Source organism: Mus pahari, chromosome 17 (genome assembly GCF_900095145.1).
Source record: "Mus pahari chromosome 17, PAHARI_EIJ_v1.1, whole genome shotgun sequence".
Lineage (NCBI taxonomy): Eukaryota > Metazoa > Chordata > Mammalia > Rodentia > Muridae > Mus > Mus pahari.
The window spans coordinates 56,641,396-56,656,591 of record NC_034606.1 but is presented as its reverse complement, the minus strand read 5'-3'; the positions used below and the strand labels follow the sequence as shown (position 1 = coordinate 56,656,591).

The window sequence follows — 15,196 nt, the reverse complement described above, 5'->3', positions numbered from 1 at the left end:
TTCCTTCCTTCCTTCCTTCCTTCCTTCCTTCCTTCCTTCCTTCCTTCCTTCCTTCCTTCCTTCCTCCCTTCTTATGCTTTCTGAGCAGAGAACAATGTGGACTCCATCAGCAGTCTCTCTGACTTTGCTGTAGCAGATGGCTTTAACAGCCTCCAAAGTTCTACGTTTCAGATGCTGATTCCTAAGGTTGAATGCTCACTCAGTGATATTTGGAACGGAGCTGCCAAGATTTTCCCATGGCCAAAATAGACAAGAATTTAGACTCTAAAGGTATTTTGTGGGAGATTAAAACCCTCTTATTCCGGTAATATCTGTATTTTTATTTTCTGCCAAGTGAAAGAGTGTGACTTGTGTGCTCAGGAGACCCGGAGGCCCCGGGAGGCCGTGTAGGACAGGCAAGAGAGGTCCATTTTAGGCAGGAAGCTTATAAACACATTTCTACATTTTAAAACATGTCATGCCAGCAACATCTAGTCCACCGGAGAATTTGATCTGAATGCCCTGAGATTTCTTTCTTCCTTTCCTTTTTGTTTGCTTATGAGACACCCATAATTACAGGACATATAGTTTCATATTATTATAAATAAAAAGGTGGGGAAATTTGGTTTAAAAAAAATGACATTAAAAGAGAAATGTCCAGGGCTGAAGAGATTGGTTAGGAGCAAAGGCACCTGCTGCTCTTGCAAAGAACCTGATCTGGGTTCCCAGAAGTCACATCACGATTGCCTGTAATTCCTGCTCTCAGGGATCCAATGCCCTCTTCTGGTCTTGACAAACATCATCACACATGCAACACACACACACACACACACACACACACACACACCTGTACATCTTTTAAAAATAGAAACTTCTGGTTGTTAGAGTGTCTCCGTCTCTTGCTGGTTAGTGCTTCACAGAGGAAAAGCATAGCAGGAATGGCATGCCCACCTCTATGCCCCGCCCTGGGGGACTGCTGCCACAAAAAAACATCTCCCGCAGGAGGACCTAATTGAGGACTGCCTGAGAGCCCAAGGATTGCTGGCACAGCCAATTCCAGCCAATCGGGAACTGCTGTTTTGAAGAGATGCTTTCTCTGGGCACCAACTGGGGCGCTGTGGGGCTTATCACAGGAGCGTACAGCAGCGGCATTCAGGCTTCATTTCTCACCTGCTCCTGGAGTCTGTCTCTGCACCACCTCATCTCCAACCTCCAAGGACAGGTCGAGTCAGGCAGCTCGTAGTCCCGGACACAGGTGGCAGAAAGGATCTTGCCTTAAGTCTTCATCACTATTTTCACTTTGGACTGACTTTCTTTTTCTGTTAAGGCTTTACCAATGGTAGTTTAAGCACTATGTCTTTTATATGAACATCTTCTACCTTATCTTCACTAAGAGGGATACCTTTGGAAGCACAGATTTGGAATTAGAGATTATGTGCCATAAAAGCTACAAGCCCTTTTGATTTGGCCTATCTTAAATGACTAGTATGCATTATCTGAAGGTGTGCTTTTGGTTTTGTTTTGTTTTGTTTTGTTTTTATCGCACAATATTTGCAGGATTCCAAATCAGCTTGTAAATGCAGACTTACTTGATGCAAATTTTTCTTAAGCCATGGAACTTGAAAACATCTAACAAACGAGTTAAATTAAACTTGCTGGGCTGGGATGTATCTTAACTATAGAGTCCTCGTCTAGTAGGTTTACGGTCCTGGGTTTAATTCTCAATACTATTTCCCACCTTAAAAAAATAGGACAAACTATTTCAGCAGAAGATGACCTTAATGACTAGTTTGATGGTGTACTTGTGTGATCCAGGCCAGCTAAGGCTATGGGGTAGAGCTCAGCTTCAAAAACCAAAACTATAAACAAATAAATGATCAGTAAGAGAAGACAGAAATATCAACACTGCTGCAAATCTCTGCTCTCCTGTATTTATACCTCCTAGATGGTTTAAGATGCAATGTCAGTCTTTTTCTATGCTTAAATATAGTTTCTCGGGTTTACATTAAAATAGCATTATTTTTTTTCTAAATTGAGAAATTTTGAAAAGAATAGTAAACCAGGAATGAAACATCAAATAAGAGAAAGATAGGAAAATATAGGCACCAAAATATAGTTTTGAAAAGTGTTGAAGAGAAAACAGAAATGGGCAGAAAAGAAAAGAAAAGAAAAGAAAGAAAGAAAGAAAGAAAGAAAGAAAGAAAGAAAGAAAGAAAGAAAGAAAGAAAGAAAAACAGAGTATTAGCTAAAAGGGTTTGTCTGAAGGAGGAAGCAGGTTTTTTAATCCAAAGGGGGGAAAATGTGCATGTATTTAAACTGACTAGTTTCAAAATTATTTTTTAAATTGTTCTAAGCTCAAATACTGCCAGAACTAATTTTATCAGTCAGTATTCTTTAGACGTTAGGAAGGAGGTTCAAGAGCAATCATCAAGGTACCTGGATACACCTATGTCAACGTCTAAATTTGGCTTTGGACGTATCAGCCACGGTGATAAATCATAGGCAAAGTGCCAGGGAAACCGGTCACAGACACAAGAATAGGCCTAACCAGTAACAGAATGCCCATGAAAGTAATCCATTTCCCAAGGCAATCAAATGGGTCCCTCAGAAAAACCCTGGGAAAATAAAGATGTTTTTAAAGGGGGCCGAAGCCTGGCATTGCTATAGAAAAGCAGTGTGCTGAAACATAACTTCCCTGGATGGGCTTCTAGGAACCCGGGACTTTACCCCTCCATAAAAGGGCAGCCCTTCACCTGTAAGGAAGGCTTTCTTGGGAGACTAAGTTTCCTGTGGAAGCCTGCCTCAAGCACCTGCAGCTACCCTTGAGATGCCTCGGGTAATTTCACATAGCTGCTAAAAGTATCTATGGGGGAATTGGTTTCTGTTGTGACAACCCAGGAGGACTCATTTATAAATTAATGTACATAGTAACCACTCTTGAAGGGAGCACCCTAAACCTGAAGATTTACTGAACCCTTCACCTACAAATGTTTAAAGGAGTTAAAATTATCGACCCGGGGTTCATTTATGCAAAGGAAAATTTTGCCTTCTTCACTGCATAAATGATAAAGGCATGGTCTTCGCAGTCCTTATTCATAATTGAAGGAACACCTGTAGGCCAACTCTTTGATTGGACTAAAAGTGGTTGTTGGAATCAAGGGGAATTATTAGATTCTGAAAGAGCCGCGGGACTCAAGTCGGGTGGAAAGGGATGCGCTGAAACTATTAGAAATGGCCTGAAGGAACTACTGTAGGGAATGGTGACTCCTTAGGAGGATTACCAGTGTCAACTATGACCCCTGGAAGCTACCAGTGACTGAGCCACCAACCAAAGAGCATAAACCAGCTGGTCTAAGGCCCCCAGCACATAAGTAGCAGAGGACAGCCTTGTCTTGCCACAGTGTGAGAGGATGTGCCTAATTCTGTAGAGACCTGATGCCCCAGGAAGGGAGTACTCAAAGGGGGAGGATGCACCGTCTTTGAGGTGAAGGGGAGGCAGGATGGGGAAATGAACTCTATGAGGGAAGACTGGAGAGGGGGCTAACATTTGGGATGTAAATAAAATAATTAAAAATCTTATAAAAGAAAAAATAATTGCAAAAGAGAAAACAGTGACCTGGGAAAAACCTTAAATTCTCAATAACAATAAAAATAATAATGATGATGATAATAATAATAACCATACTTTTCAAAAACAGACTATTCTGGCCACATGTTATGGTCTATTCACTATGTCCTAACTCAGGAATTGGGAATAAACCATTGACTTTGCTTAACCTCCTACAAACAAGTATATTCCTGGCTTGGGGGGTGGAGGGGGAGAGGGGAGGATGTTGACTGTTTTTCTTAGTTTTGTTTATTTTTGGTTTTGTTTGTTTGTTTTCTCAAATATCTCTTAAAGGATGTAAATATTACTGGGTAAACAGAGGCTTAGCCTACTTGAACTAAAATAATTCAGGAAGGTGTCCCCTATAACAAAAATCTTCCCCTCGGAGTCTCCGGAGCCTCAGAAACATTCTGAGGGTAACGTGGCTATACTAGGGAACTGCTGGAAGACTTGATTTTTTTTTTCTTCAAGCAGGAGGAAAGACATCCAAACTTCTTAAACACAAAGCTAAGCCCCATTTCCCCATCTGTCAGCATCCGGCAAACTGACTTTAAGTTCTAAGTTGCTTCAGTATTTTTCTTTTAGGCATTGTTCTTATCATCACATTAGAGTCATCTCCTCATCTCCTCTATCCTTGTTCCTGGCTATTCAACCACTGAATTCTTTCCTGAAATTGAGCTTGTCTGCCTAACTAAATTCTCAGTACATAGATAGCCGTGTTTGGGTTTTAAGCTTTTACTTTTCTTTAAATCGATTCCAACAAGCCAGGTTTACCTTGAAAGTAATTCCCTTCTAGACCAGGCATAGCAATATTTGAGAGACATTAATGAAGACGGCTGAGTAAATAGATTTCAGTTGCTTCTACTATTTCTGGCCCAGGGTGTGTCTACTTTATAAAGCTCATGACTGGCAGTAGCAACTTACTTAGGATGAGTAACAAAAGTCTTTTGTCTTTTAAACAGCTTCAAATTTTAATGTTTATGGCCAATAAATGTTACTGATGATCAAACCAGGCACAGAGAAACAGATTCACTCCCAAACAGGGGTTGTGGCTGAGCCCCAATAAAATTAGTCTCCTAAATAGTATGTGAAGCTATACCAGATGATCAGGAAGGACAACTTCAGATTTAAGATGACTTATGGGTCCCCCGTGTGAAGGGGCAACTCTGTCAATTGGCTCCCCTTTGTTTGGAGCAAGTGGATCATTCACTTGATTAAGGTGGAACCTTTGTCCAACCCTTAGGGTGGATCCCTGCCACAAAAATCAATTCGCCATAATAGTAAAGGAAATATATTTTCTTTACTGACCAGATATGGAGATCTAGAATCATGTGGGTTGCCCCTACTTTCACTAGGTGGTTTTTGTGGAAGCAATCAATCTCTGAGCAAGCTTTGCCCCAGGGTGGATTGGTGAGAGTTGTACATTAGGATTGTTTTGGGTATAAGGAAAGATTGCTGGATGAAGACTACACATGATCTTGGGGGTCTTCTCATTTTTCAACATAGTTGAACAATATCATGTATTTACTGATATCTAGCTTCCATTTTTTTATTCCTCAAGAAGAGTTTGTAGATGTTATATGATAAATAGGACCTCTAACTGCGGCGACAAAAATAAACAGACAGAAATCTCCTAACTTTTGATCCCAAGGGCTCTTTCACTACTAACTTCAGAGGTTAAACTGATGAGCACGGCACTCCTACAGAACAGGTGGCCTTAATCTCACCACAGCACAACGGAATCCCTGCCATTATTGTAATGGAGCTCTGTCTGCATAAACCTGGCACCTTGAGCAATATGTCCTCTGTACTCCAAGATAAACATACTCAAAGCCAACCTATCCAATGTTTTTTTTTTTTTTAATTTTAATGATTTTCTAGCTACATGTTCTCAGTCAACACATAGGAGATGAACATCTTCCTATTTTGAGTGCTATTTTCAGGATTAAACATAATGATTGATTTATTTTGTTGTCATGTCTTCCTAGAAGAGAAATTCCAACACTTTTGACCCCTACATAGGTAGCATCTATAATGATATACAGCCTTAGAAAACTTCAGGAAATTAAACTTCTGTCATCCACAAAACTTAAAGGAAAATAGAAAAGTTTGAAAGAAATGAAGGCAGGATGGAGTCCCAGGGCAGTGAAAAGGAAAGAAGCCAATCCCTTCTGTTTGCTGAACATCGAGATCCTCTCAGAAACAAGATTATAAATCAGTTTAAACCATGTTATAGCCCAACATATACTGAAAATTCCTTAGGCACTTGACTAACCATTTTATCTTATCAGTCTGTAGTCCTATCCAATACACCTTTAGAAAGCCTTAAGTCACTTACTAAAGAAAAACTTCATAGACAAAAATCATTTTTCCAATGGATTTTACATAATCTTTGATGTCTTGAACACAGTAATTTCGAAAAGCGCAACAAACATACAGATATAGAGAGGTACTGATAGATTGATCGATCAATAGACAGTCAGACAGATATAGATAGATAGATAGATAGATAGATAGATAGATAGATAGACCTACCTAAATTAATCATTCTCTATTAAGATCATTTCTTCCCAGGAATCATCCTTTCTCCCTTAATGACCACATTAAAAATACATTAAAACTTATTCCTAATAAACTCAAACTTTACTTAAAAAAAAAAAGGAAAGATACTAATTCAGAACACATGTCTCAACAACAACAGCAACAAAAAATAAAGGCTGAATATCTGACCTCTTGTCAATGGGTACAGAATGCAAAACTCAGTGTCTTTTGACTACTTCCATAAAACGACAATTGAATAAAATCAGCAACAAAGGATAATAATTTCAATTTTATTAGTTTAAAATATGTAATGGCTATAAATTTTTATACCCAAAGATGAAGACCAACTAAAATACAACAATTTTATTACTGTACGACAAAGCCATTTTTAGCAGATTAAGAGTCAATTCTGAGATAAAGTCAACATTATTACAAAATGACATTATCACTTGATTTTTAGATTTCTCACTGTAGCCAGATATTAAACCTAATATCGTGTTCCAATAAATGCTAAATATTTTTCTGAATGCTCATTTCAGAAGGTCTAAAGTCCACATTGGTGTGAGGGGGGCATTCTTTACTAATTCCTATGAGTTAAAGGAATCAAAGTGGATGACCAGTCAGGAATACTACCTTAACACTTTGTAGAATTCCTATGCTATTGCAAAAATGGATCAACATGGTTATGCATCTCCAAAATGTATCTGCAAAAATCACCTAGCCAATCAACTCCACATCCAGGATATAAAGATTAAGCCAAACATATCCATAATGACACTAACTTTTGCAGCAGAATCCAAATCACTTTAAAAAGAAGACAAATAAGGAAACAGACAATAGCCCTGCCTCCTTACATGCCAGCGAAAGATAAAAAGGCTTCTATCTGATAATAACTAAGTAGATTATGATTCCAAAACCCGAGTTGATTGCAAATTATGAATATAAATGGCAATTATTTTCATTGTTGCTTTAAAGCTAGATTTCAAAAATCATGACTTTCAAATGAGAAATGACTCTAACTATCTAAGCCACAGAAGGAGATCCAGATTGGGTCTTGCCAGTAGAACAGGTATCTCCGCCACTAACATCAAGGCCAGCAGATTCATTTTTGTCAGAAGGTGCAACACCAGTAGAAAAATCACTTCTTACACTACTTCCAGACCCAGAAGACAAATTATGGCTTCCTGGGGGAAAAAAAATCAAACATGATTAAGAACAATTATGAAGGAGGATATTTACTGGGACATTTTAGGAATGGAATGTAGGTCAAGATATCTGAGTCATTCTAACTTCCACTATCCAAGCTTCCAGCCCCAAAAGATTCACCATTTTTCTCTCCAACCCCCTCATGTGCATTAAACCCAGGTCCTGGTTTATCAGTCAGATTCTCATGGTCTCCTGAATCTGTGGAGACTACAGCTGAGGAGCTTGGCCCACTTACTTCATTGGAATCACCTGGCAAAGGCAAAATAACAATCACAAGGATGACGTTAGCTATGTATTCTTCTTCATGTCTGCAGTGTGTGGGAACCAGGATGATCACAGCTAGATTATTAGAGATCCTAGGATAACTAGAGTTCTCATAACCGTGTCATCCTTCTCCCTCAAAGTCTACACTACCATAACCAGGACCAAGAGAGTTCATTTTAACCAGAATGACTCCAAACAACAACAACAACAACAACAACAACAACAACAAAACTTTACTTTTCATTTCTCCATTGACAAATCATCACTAAACCAAAGAGATTCAAAGGGCAAACCTGAATTTCATTTCAACCTTGTTTTCATTTTCTAACATATCCACAAACACACCATGAAATCACATATTTCCTCCATAGGAATTTTAAAACACAATAAATGTTATAGCAGGATATTAATGCAAAGGAATCCAGGTCAGGGTACCTCCTTTGTTGGAAGTTGCGGAGCGTGTAGATGAACTGCTACTCTCTACATTCTGCTTAGGGTTACCAGATGCATCTACTTCTTGACCCTGGACTGTGGGATCATCTCCTGACTCCCTGGAGGGTCCATTTGATGGATTCATATTCAGCCTACCACTTGCACCTGAGGTTCCTGGGAAAGGTAAAATCACAAGCATAATGATGATATGAATGTGCATCAGTCTTCAGATGTGCTCTATGTGGGGACAAGCTTGTTCATGGTGTGATTATTGGAGACCATGTGATATCAAGAGTCAAATGGTCCAACTGATCAAGGTCTATACAAACAAAGGCAATATAACCACTCTGATCCTCTCTAATGGCAAAACTAGAGAAACAAATTCTCTCTAGTTTATAGAAAATGAAAATCCAAGTTAAAGACAATGAGCTTTGAATCGTTTTTCAAATCCTCAGGAGGATACAACATAGTGTAGTATGTATGCCCTAAGTCGTATTAATGAAAGCGATAGGTCCATTTCCAAAAGAATTCAAATCACTCATCAGGCCAGGTCACAAAATTCTTTTCATTAAATGCTGTACATGGAATTCCTTCTTCCCCTCACAGTTCAGCAAGACTATTGCATAGTTGTTGGCAAACTGTGTTTGGCAAAGGTGATCAAAAGACATCCTCATAAAATATCTGACAAGAAACATCCAGGTTTTAGCTTATCAGAAAAACTTCTTCCAAATTCCCTAAAATCAGTGTCAGCAACGGGCTTTGACCCAGACCATTGACCAATCACAACACTGCCTTGCACTTAACCAATCCTCTACCAAGGCATCAGACTCTACAACTGGGAAAAAAAAATAAAATAAAAAGAAACAAACCAAACCAAAGCAAACCAAGCCCAACCAAGCCAAGCCCAACCAAGCCAAGCCAAACCAAACCAAGCAAAACAAAACAAAACAGGACAGCTGCCAATAAAGCAAGGATTGGGAGGTTCGGCTTTTACTGTCACAGAGTGACTCTTGACTACCTGAGACACGGGCATCAGTTCCTGTTGGTCCAAATTCCTCTGCTAAGGCACTTAACAATTTTCTCAATCCCTCTTCAGAAGGCTTGACAGCTGGAGAAGCTAAAATGTTACCATCAGAATATTGGTCAAACATTTACTATTCATTCAACAAACAGACAACCTGCTCCTAACCACTTGGCACAACACAATCTGCTACCATTTAGGTCATGGTTCTTTGGTCTCACAAACATTGATTTGACAAAAAGTACAGCTTTTGGGCTACATCCTGCCTTGTTTCTTGGCCTTTCTTGAACCTATGTCGTGAGCAGAGATTCCCAAGAAATGTTTTACTGTTGGCTGTAGTCAGAGGATGAATTTCAACTACAGATTTCAAGGTCCAATTTAGCTCCGCCCTTCCAATATCAATGGCCAATTAAATAACTTGAAATCTTTCACTTTCAGAGAAATGAATGTTCTAAAAGATTAACTCAGTTTAGAACTAACGTTTTCACTTGCTTAACCTGACTGACTCATGTCCTGCAGGAATCTCTTCTTTTTAAAATCCTTTTGGACCTGTTTTTGTCACTCTCTTCAACTTAGGTTTGCACATTAGCATATTTAAGGATTCATATTTTAAGACAGTAAAGTGTGAGTACTGATCAACACACATACTGCACTCTTAGAAAGGAAGGAACACCATTGTGAGTTCTATGCATTAGTTAATCATTTAATTTATGTTTACAAATTCATCATCACCAAACCAATGTGATGCAACATTCAAATTTGAATGTAATTTCACCTTTTCTGTCATTCTTTAATACATACAGATCCAGCTAAAGAGAACAAATATTTCCCAAACACAGAATTTAAAATAAAAGTGCATCTTAAAAGCAGGACATCCATGGAACAGAATGGAAGTGGGGATACCCCAGCCACTTTTTTTTCCATCATTGTAGTTTCTAGACCCTGTGGAGTGACATCTAATCACTTCAATATGGTTATTACCACCAGATCAAGCGACTTCTTTACCCTAGAATATCACAGGATTTCCTTACTCTGTAGAAACTCAGTCTGACCTATCAGCCTATGCTTTAACTTGTGTCACTTGACAAACCTAAATCATAACAGCCTGATGGTTGCCTGAGCATCTAGTGAACAGAACTGAACTCTGTGAGGAGGAGAGGTATGCTCATAACTTGATTACTGGAGATCATGGGTTATCAAGAGCAATGAGAATCCTATGGTCAATTTTCATAGAGGTCTACACAAACAAAGCTAAAACATCTACTCTGACCATTTTAAATGGAAAAACTGGAGAAACTAGTTCTTTACCTTTTATAGGAAACAAAATTCTGAGTAGAAGAAGGAGGAGGAGGAGGCAAAGGAGGAGGAAGAAGATGGAATCTATTGACAATTCTCAGAAGGACCCAACTAGCTAGAGACAGTTTGTCACATTGTCATCACTGAGCCTCATGGGTCCAGCTCCAGAAGACATCAGGAATGTCCCTTTCTTCTAACTAGAAAAATCCATTCTGTAAATGCTCTACACCAAATGCCTTCTACATTTCAGCCACATTATCAGAATGTTTTTGACAAGCTGCATTATAAAACATGATCAACAATATATGATCATAAAATATTTAAAGAAGAAGAAGAAGAAGAAGAAGAAGAAGAAGAAGAAGAAGAAGAAGAAGAAGAAGAAGAAGAAGAAGAAGAAGAAGAAGAAGAACTACGACTACTACGACTACCATCTTCATTTCCAGAGATATCTGTGATGTTCATTAATATCAATGACACAAGCAATTCAAAACAGATATATGACATATCACAACTATTCTTTTCACTCTAATATTCCTCTAAAAAGGTGCCAAGACTTTACACCTGGAAAATATTCAGATGCCAACAAAACAAGAGTTTGGAACCTCAGCACAATTCAGATTTGACTACCACATACTGACACTTGACTACCTGAGCCACTGTCATCAGTCGGGTTGTTCTCAAATTTTGGTCCCAATCCTCCTGACAATGGGTTGTTTGAATGTGCATTAGGCCTGTCAGCTGTAGGAAGGAAAGGGATTCCATCAGAACATAGGATAAAATATTGACACAAATTTAAAGTCATCACCAGACCATGAAATAATACATAAATTACCACATTCCCCACAAATTTTCTAAGTTCTCACAAAAACTGATTCGGTAGAAAGAACAACACCTAACCTACATCCATCCTTCTTTCTTTTTTATCACCCAAAAGAGAAGAACAGTGCAGTCTCACCATGGAAAGCCTGAATGAGATAAATGTAGCCATTTCACCATATCAGTAAGAATTAGAGTTCAAAAGGTCCTACGTGAGACTGCACCTATTATCAACACCAGAACTGAGCACAGATTCCCAAAGTCCTTTTATCATTGGTTATTGTCACAGCATGAACTTCAAACAGAAATTGCAAGTTCAAATTTAGCTCTGCCCTTCCTTCAGCAATGACCAAGTAAAATACATGGCACTCCATCCCATTCAGAGAAATGTAATAATTAAACTACTGACTGCATTTATAAGCACACAATGAGAGCATGTGTCTCCTCTATAGGAAATTAGAACAAAATATGTTTTAATGTTGTAGGCAGGATATCCATGGAAAGGAGTGCAGGTCAGGAAAACTGAACCACCTTTCCTTCATCAGAGGTTGTAGACCCTGTAGATGGACTGTGAATATCTACATTCTGGTCACTTCTACCAGGTACAACTGTTTGTTGACCCTGGAGTATTGGGCCCTCTCCTGACTCTGGAGAGACCATGAGCTGGATGCAGACTCAGCCTACTGCTTCCACTTGAGTCACCTGGCAAAGGTAAAATCATCAGATAAAGATGATGTGACTCTGCATCAGTCTTCAGATCTCCACTGTGGGGACAAGTTTGTTCCTGGTATGATTACTGGGCACAATGGCTTATTAAGAGCACTTAGAATCACATGGTCCAGTTCATCAAGGTCTGTACAAAGACACTATACCCTCTCTGACCCTCTATAATGGCAGAACTGTGGAAATGAATTCTCTCCATTTGATAGAACCTGAAAATCCAAGGCAAAGACAATGAGTTCTGAATCTATTTCAAATGCTCAGGAGGACACAGCACAGTGCAGTGGGTTTGCCCTAAAATCATCACTGAAGCCATGGGTCCATTCCCAAAAGAATTCAAGTTGCTCATCAGTTCGGGTCACAACAATTTTTTCATTTAATGCTCTGTCCGAAATCCCTTTCTCCACTCATAGTTAAGCCAGATTATTAGAAGGGTGGTGACAGACTATATTTGTCAAAGGTGAGCAAAAGACATCTCCTCATAAAATACTTGAAAGGAAACATTCAGGTTTTATCTTGTCAGAGAAATATTCCATGTTCCCTAAGATCAATGTTAGAAATTGGTTTTGACCCAGACCATTGACAAACCACAACACTGTCCTACACATTACCAATCCTCTACCAAGGCGCCCAGACTCTACAACTGGGAGAAGAAGCAAAGCGAAGCAAAAGAAAATGAAACAAAATGTGACCGCTGCCAATAAAGCAGGGCTTTGGGGGTCAGATTTCACTGTCACATACTGATACTTGACTACCTGATTGACTGGCATCAGAGAGGGACTGTTGAATGGCGAGAGCTAAGTCCTTCATGAAGCTGAGGACTGTATCTTCATCACGATTGACATCTGTAGAAGCTAAAATGTATCAGATTTCTGGTCAAACATGTAATATCCATTCTTTGTTTTCAACAAATAAAACAAGCTGCTGCTAATGACCTGCAATGACATAATCTACTACATTTTAGGCCATTGTTCTTTATTCTCACAAACACTGACTTGACAAAAAGAACAGTTATCAAGCTACATACTATCTTAGTTCTTTGCCTTTCTTGAGGCTATGCCCTGGATTTGGATTCACAGGAACATTTTAGTGCAGGCAACTGTCAGAGGACAAATTTCAAGTACAGATTTCAAGGTCCAATTTAGCTCCACCCTTCCGATAAACACAGGCCAATGAAATAACTTGAAATCATTCACTTTCAGAGAAATGAATGCTCTAAAAGGTTGCTTCAATTTAGAACTCAGGTATTCATTTGCTCAGGCTGATGGCCTGAGCACCTGCAGGAATTTTTTTTTTAGAATCGGATTTAACCTATTTGTGACTCTCTTCAACTTAGGTTTGCACACTGAAATACTTTAGGACACAGATTTTAAAACTGTTTTGAAAACAGTCAATGCATACACTGAGGTCTAGAAAAGGGAGAATAAACATTCTAAGGCCTATATATGAATTAACAGAGCCATTTAAGTTCACAAATTCATCATCAACAATCCAATGTGATTCAAAATCTAACTTTGAATGTAGGGCCAACTGTTCTGTCATCCTCTGATACAAACAGAACCAGCTGCTGAGAACAAGGCTTTCTTTAACAAGGAATTTAAAATCAAAGTGCATGCTGAGAGCAGGCCATGCACAGACTCCAAGGAAGGACAGGATGTGACACTTGTTTCCATCACTGGAGGATGGAGACTGTACACTGCTGATCACTTCAACCTAGTGAAATCCTACCAGTTCCATATACTTGTTGACCCTGGAATGTCCTAGAGTCTCCTGGCTGGGGAGACTCCATGTGAAAGATACAGCCTATGGTTTTCTCTTGAGTAAAATCACAAAGTTTAAATCATAACAATAAGGATGACAGCATGGGCATCCTCATCATAAATGCAACATGCTGAGAAAAGTGTGTTCATAACTTGATTCCTAGAGATCATGGACTATCAAGTGCCCAGAGAATCCAGTGGCCCATTTTCATGGTTTATAAAATCATATACAATCAACCAAAACATCCACTCTATCCATTTTAACTGAGAAACTGAAGAAAAAAAATGTTCTTTCCCTTTTGTAGGAAATGAAAATCTGAAACAAATAGATGAAGGAAGAGGAGGATAAGAAAGAGAAGGAGAAAGAGGAAGAAGAAAAAGGAGAATGAGAGGGGGTAGGAGAAAGAAGAGCAGGAGAAGAGAAGGAGGAGAAGAAAGAGAAGGAGGAGAAGGAAGATTGGAAGGAGGAGAAGAAAGCAGAGGAAAAAGAGAAAGAGGATGAGAGAGAGAAGGGGGAGCAAAGGGTAAAGAAAGAGAAAGAGGAGGAGGAGGAAGAGGTGAAGATGTCCAAAGAGGTGGAAGAAGAGAGAAAGGATGAGGAGGAGGAATTTTCAACCTATTGACAATTCTCAGAAAAGCCCAGCTTAATAGAGAGTGGATGCTACAGCATCACCACTGACATTCATGTGTCCAACTCCAGAAGACTTCAGGCCTGTCCCATTCTCCTGATCATAAATTCTGTTCTGTAAAGCCTCAAGATGAATGCCTTCTTCCACTCAAAGGTCAGCCTGAATATCAACAGGTTTTTGACAGACTGCATTCTACAAACATTATCAAAACTACATGATCATAAAATATCTGACAGGAAACACAACCACAATCTTCATTGCCAAATAAAGATCCTTTCACTGGCACTATGTCATGTCGGCACCCAGTTGGACCCAGAATCTTAACCTATCAGATGCCCTCCCTTGTTCTGAATAGCCTTCTAATAAAGCACCTAGATTTTTACCAAGAGATAACATCAGCTGCCAACAAACAAGAGTTCTGAACCTCAGCACAATTCAGGTTTGACGACTACACACTGATATTTCACTACCTGAGCCAGCATGAGCATTTGTGATCTCTGCTAATATTTCTTTTAATTCCTCCCTGAGAGTGTTACTTGGATGGTCACTGGGTGCGTCAGCTGTAGGAGGGAAACGAATTTCATTAGAATATAGGATAGAATGTCAATATTCATACTTTGTATGGAGACAAGTTGAAATTCATCAACAGACCACATGGCAATAAGTAAGCTACCCACACTTTTCCACACATTTTCTATGTCATCACAAAAATGATGACTTGGAACAAAGAACAACACCTAAACCAGATGCAGACTTCTTTCTCTTTTATCAGCCAAACTGGAAATGATGGTCTCCCCATGGAAAGTCTGAATGGGATAAACTTAGCCATTTCAGCATATCAGTATCAATCAGAGGTCAAAAGATCCTAGGTGAGACTGTACCTGTTGTCAAAACCAGAGCTGAGCAGAGATCCTAAGATCCTTTT

General features: G+C 39.2%; 1 protein-coding gene across 1 annotated transcript in view; it reads right to left on the bottom strand.

Annotated features, from left to right (window-relative positions):
- LOC110334547 (mucin-19-like) overlaps positions 1-15,196 on the bottom strand; it is a 97,438-nt gene that overhangs the window by 67,944 nt on the left and 14,298 nt on the right. Inside the window, exons 7-9 of the mRNA XM_029547874.1 lie at positions 14,742-14,831; positions 12,638-12,736; positions 9,048-9,146 (exon numbers count right to left, since the gene is read on the bottom strand). Of these exons, the coding sequence (XP_029403734.1) occupies positions 9,048-9,146; positions 12,638-12,736; positions 14,742-14,831 (288 nt within the window). The remainder of the gene's footprint in view (positions 1-9,047; positions 9,147-12,637; positions 12,737-14,741; positions 14,832-15,196) is intronic.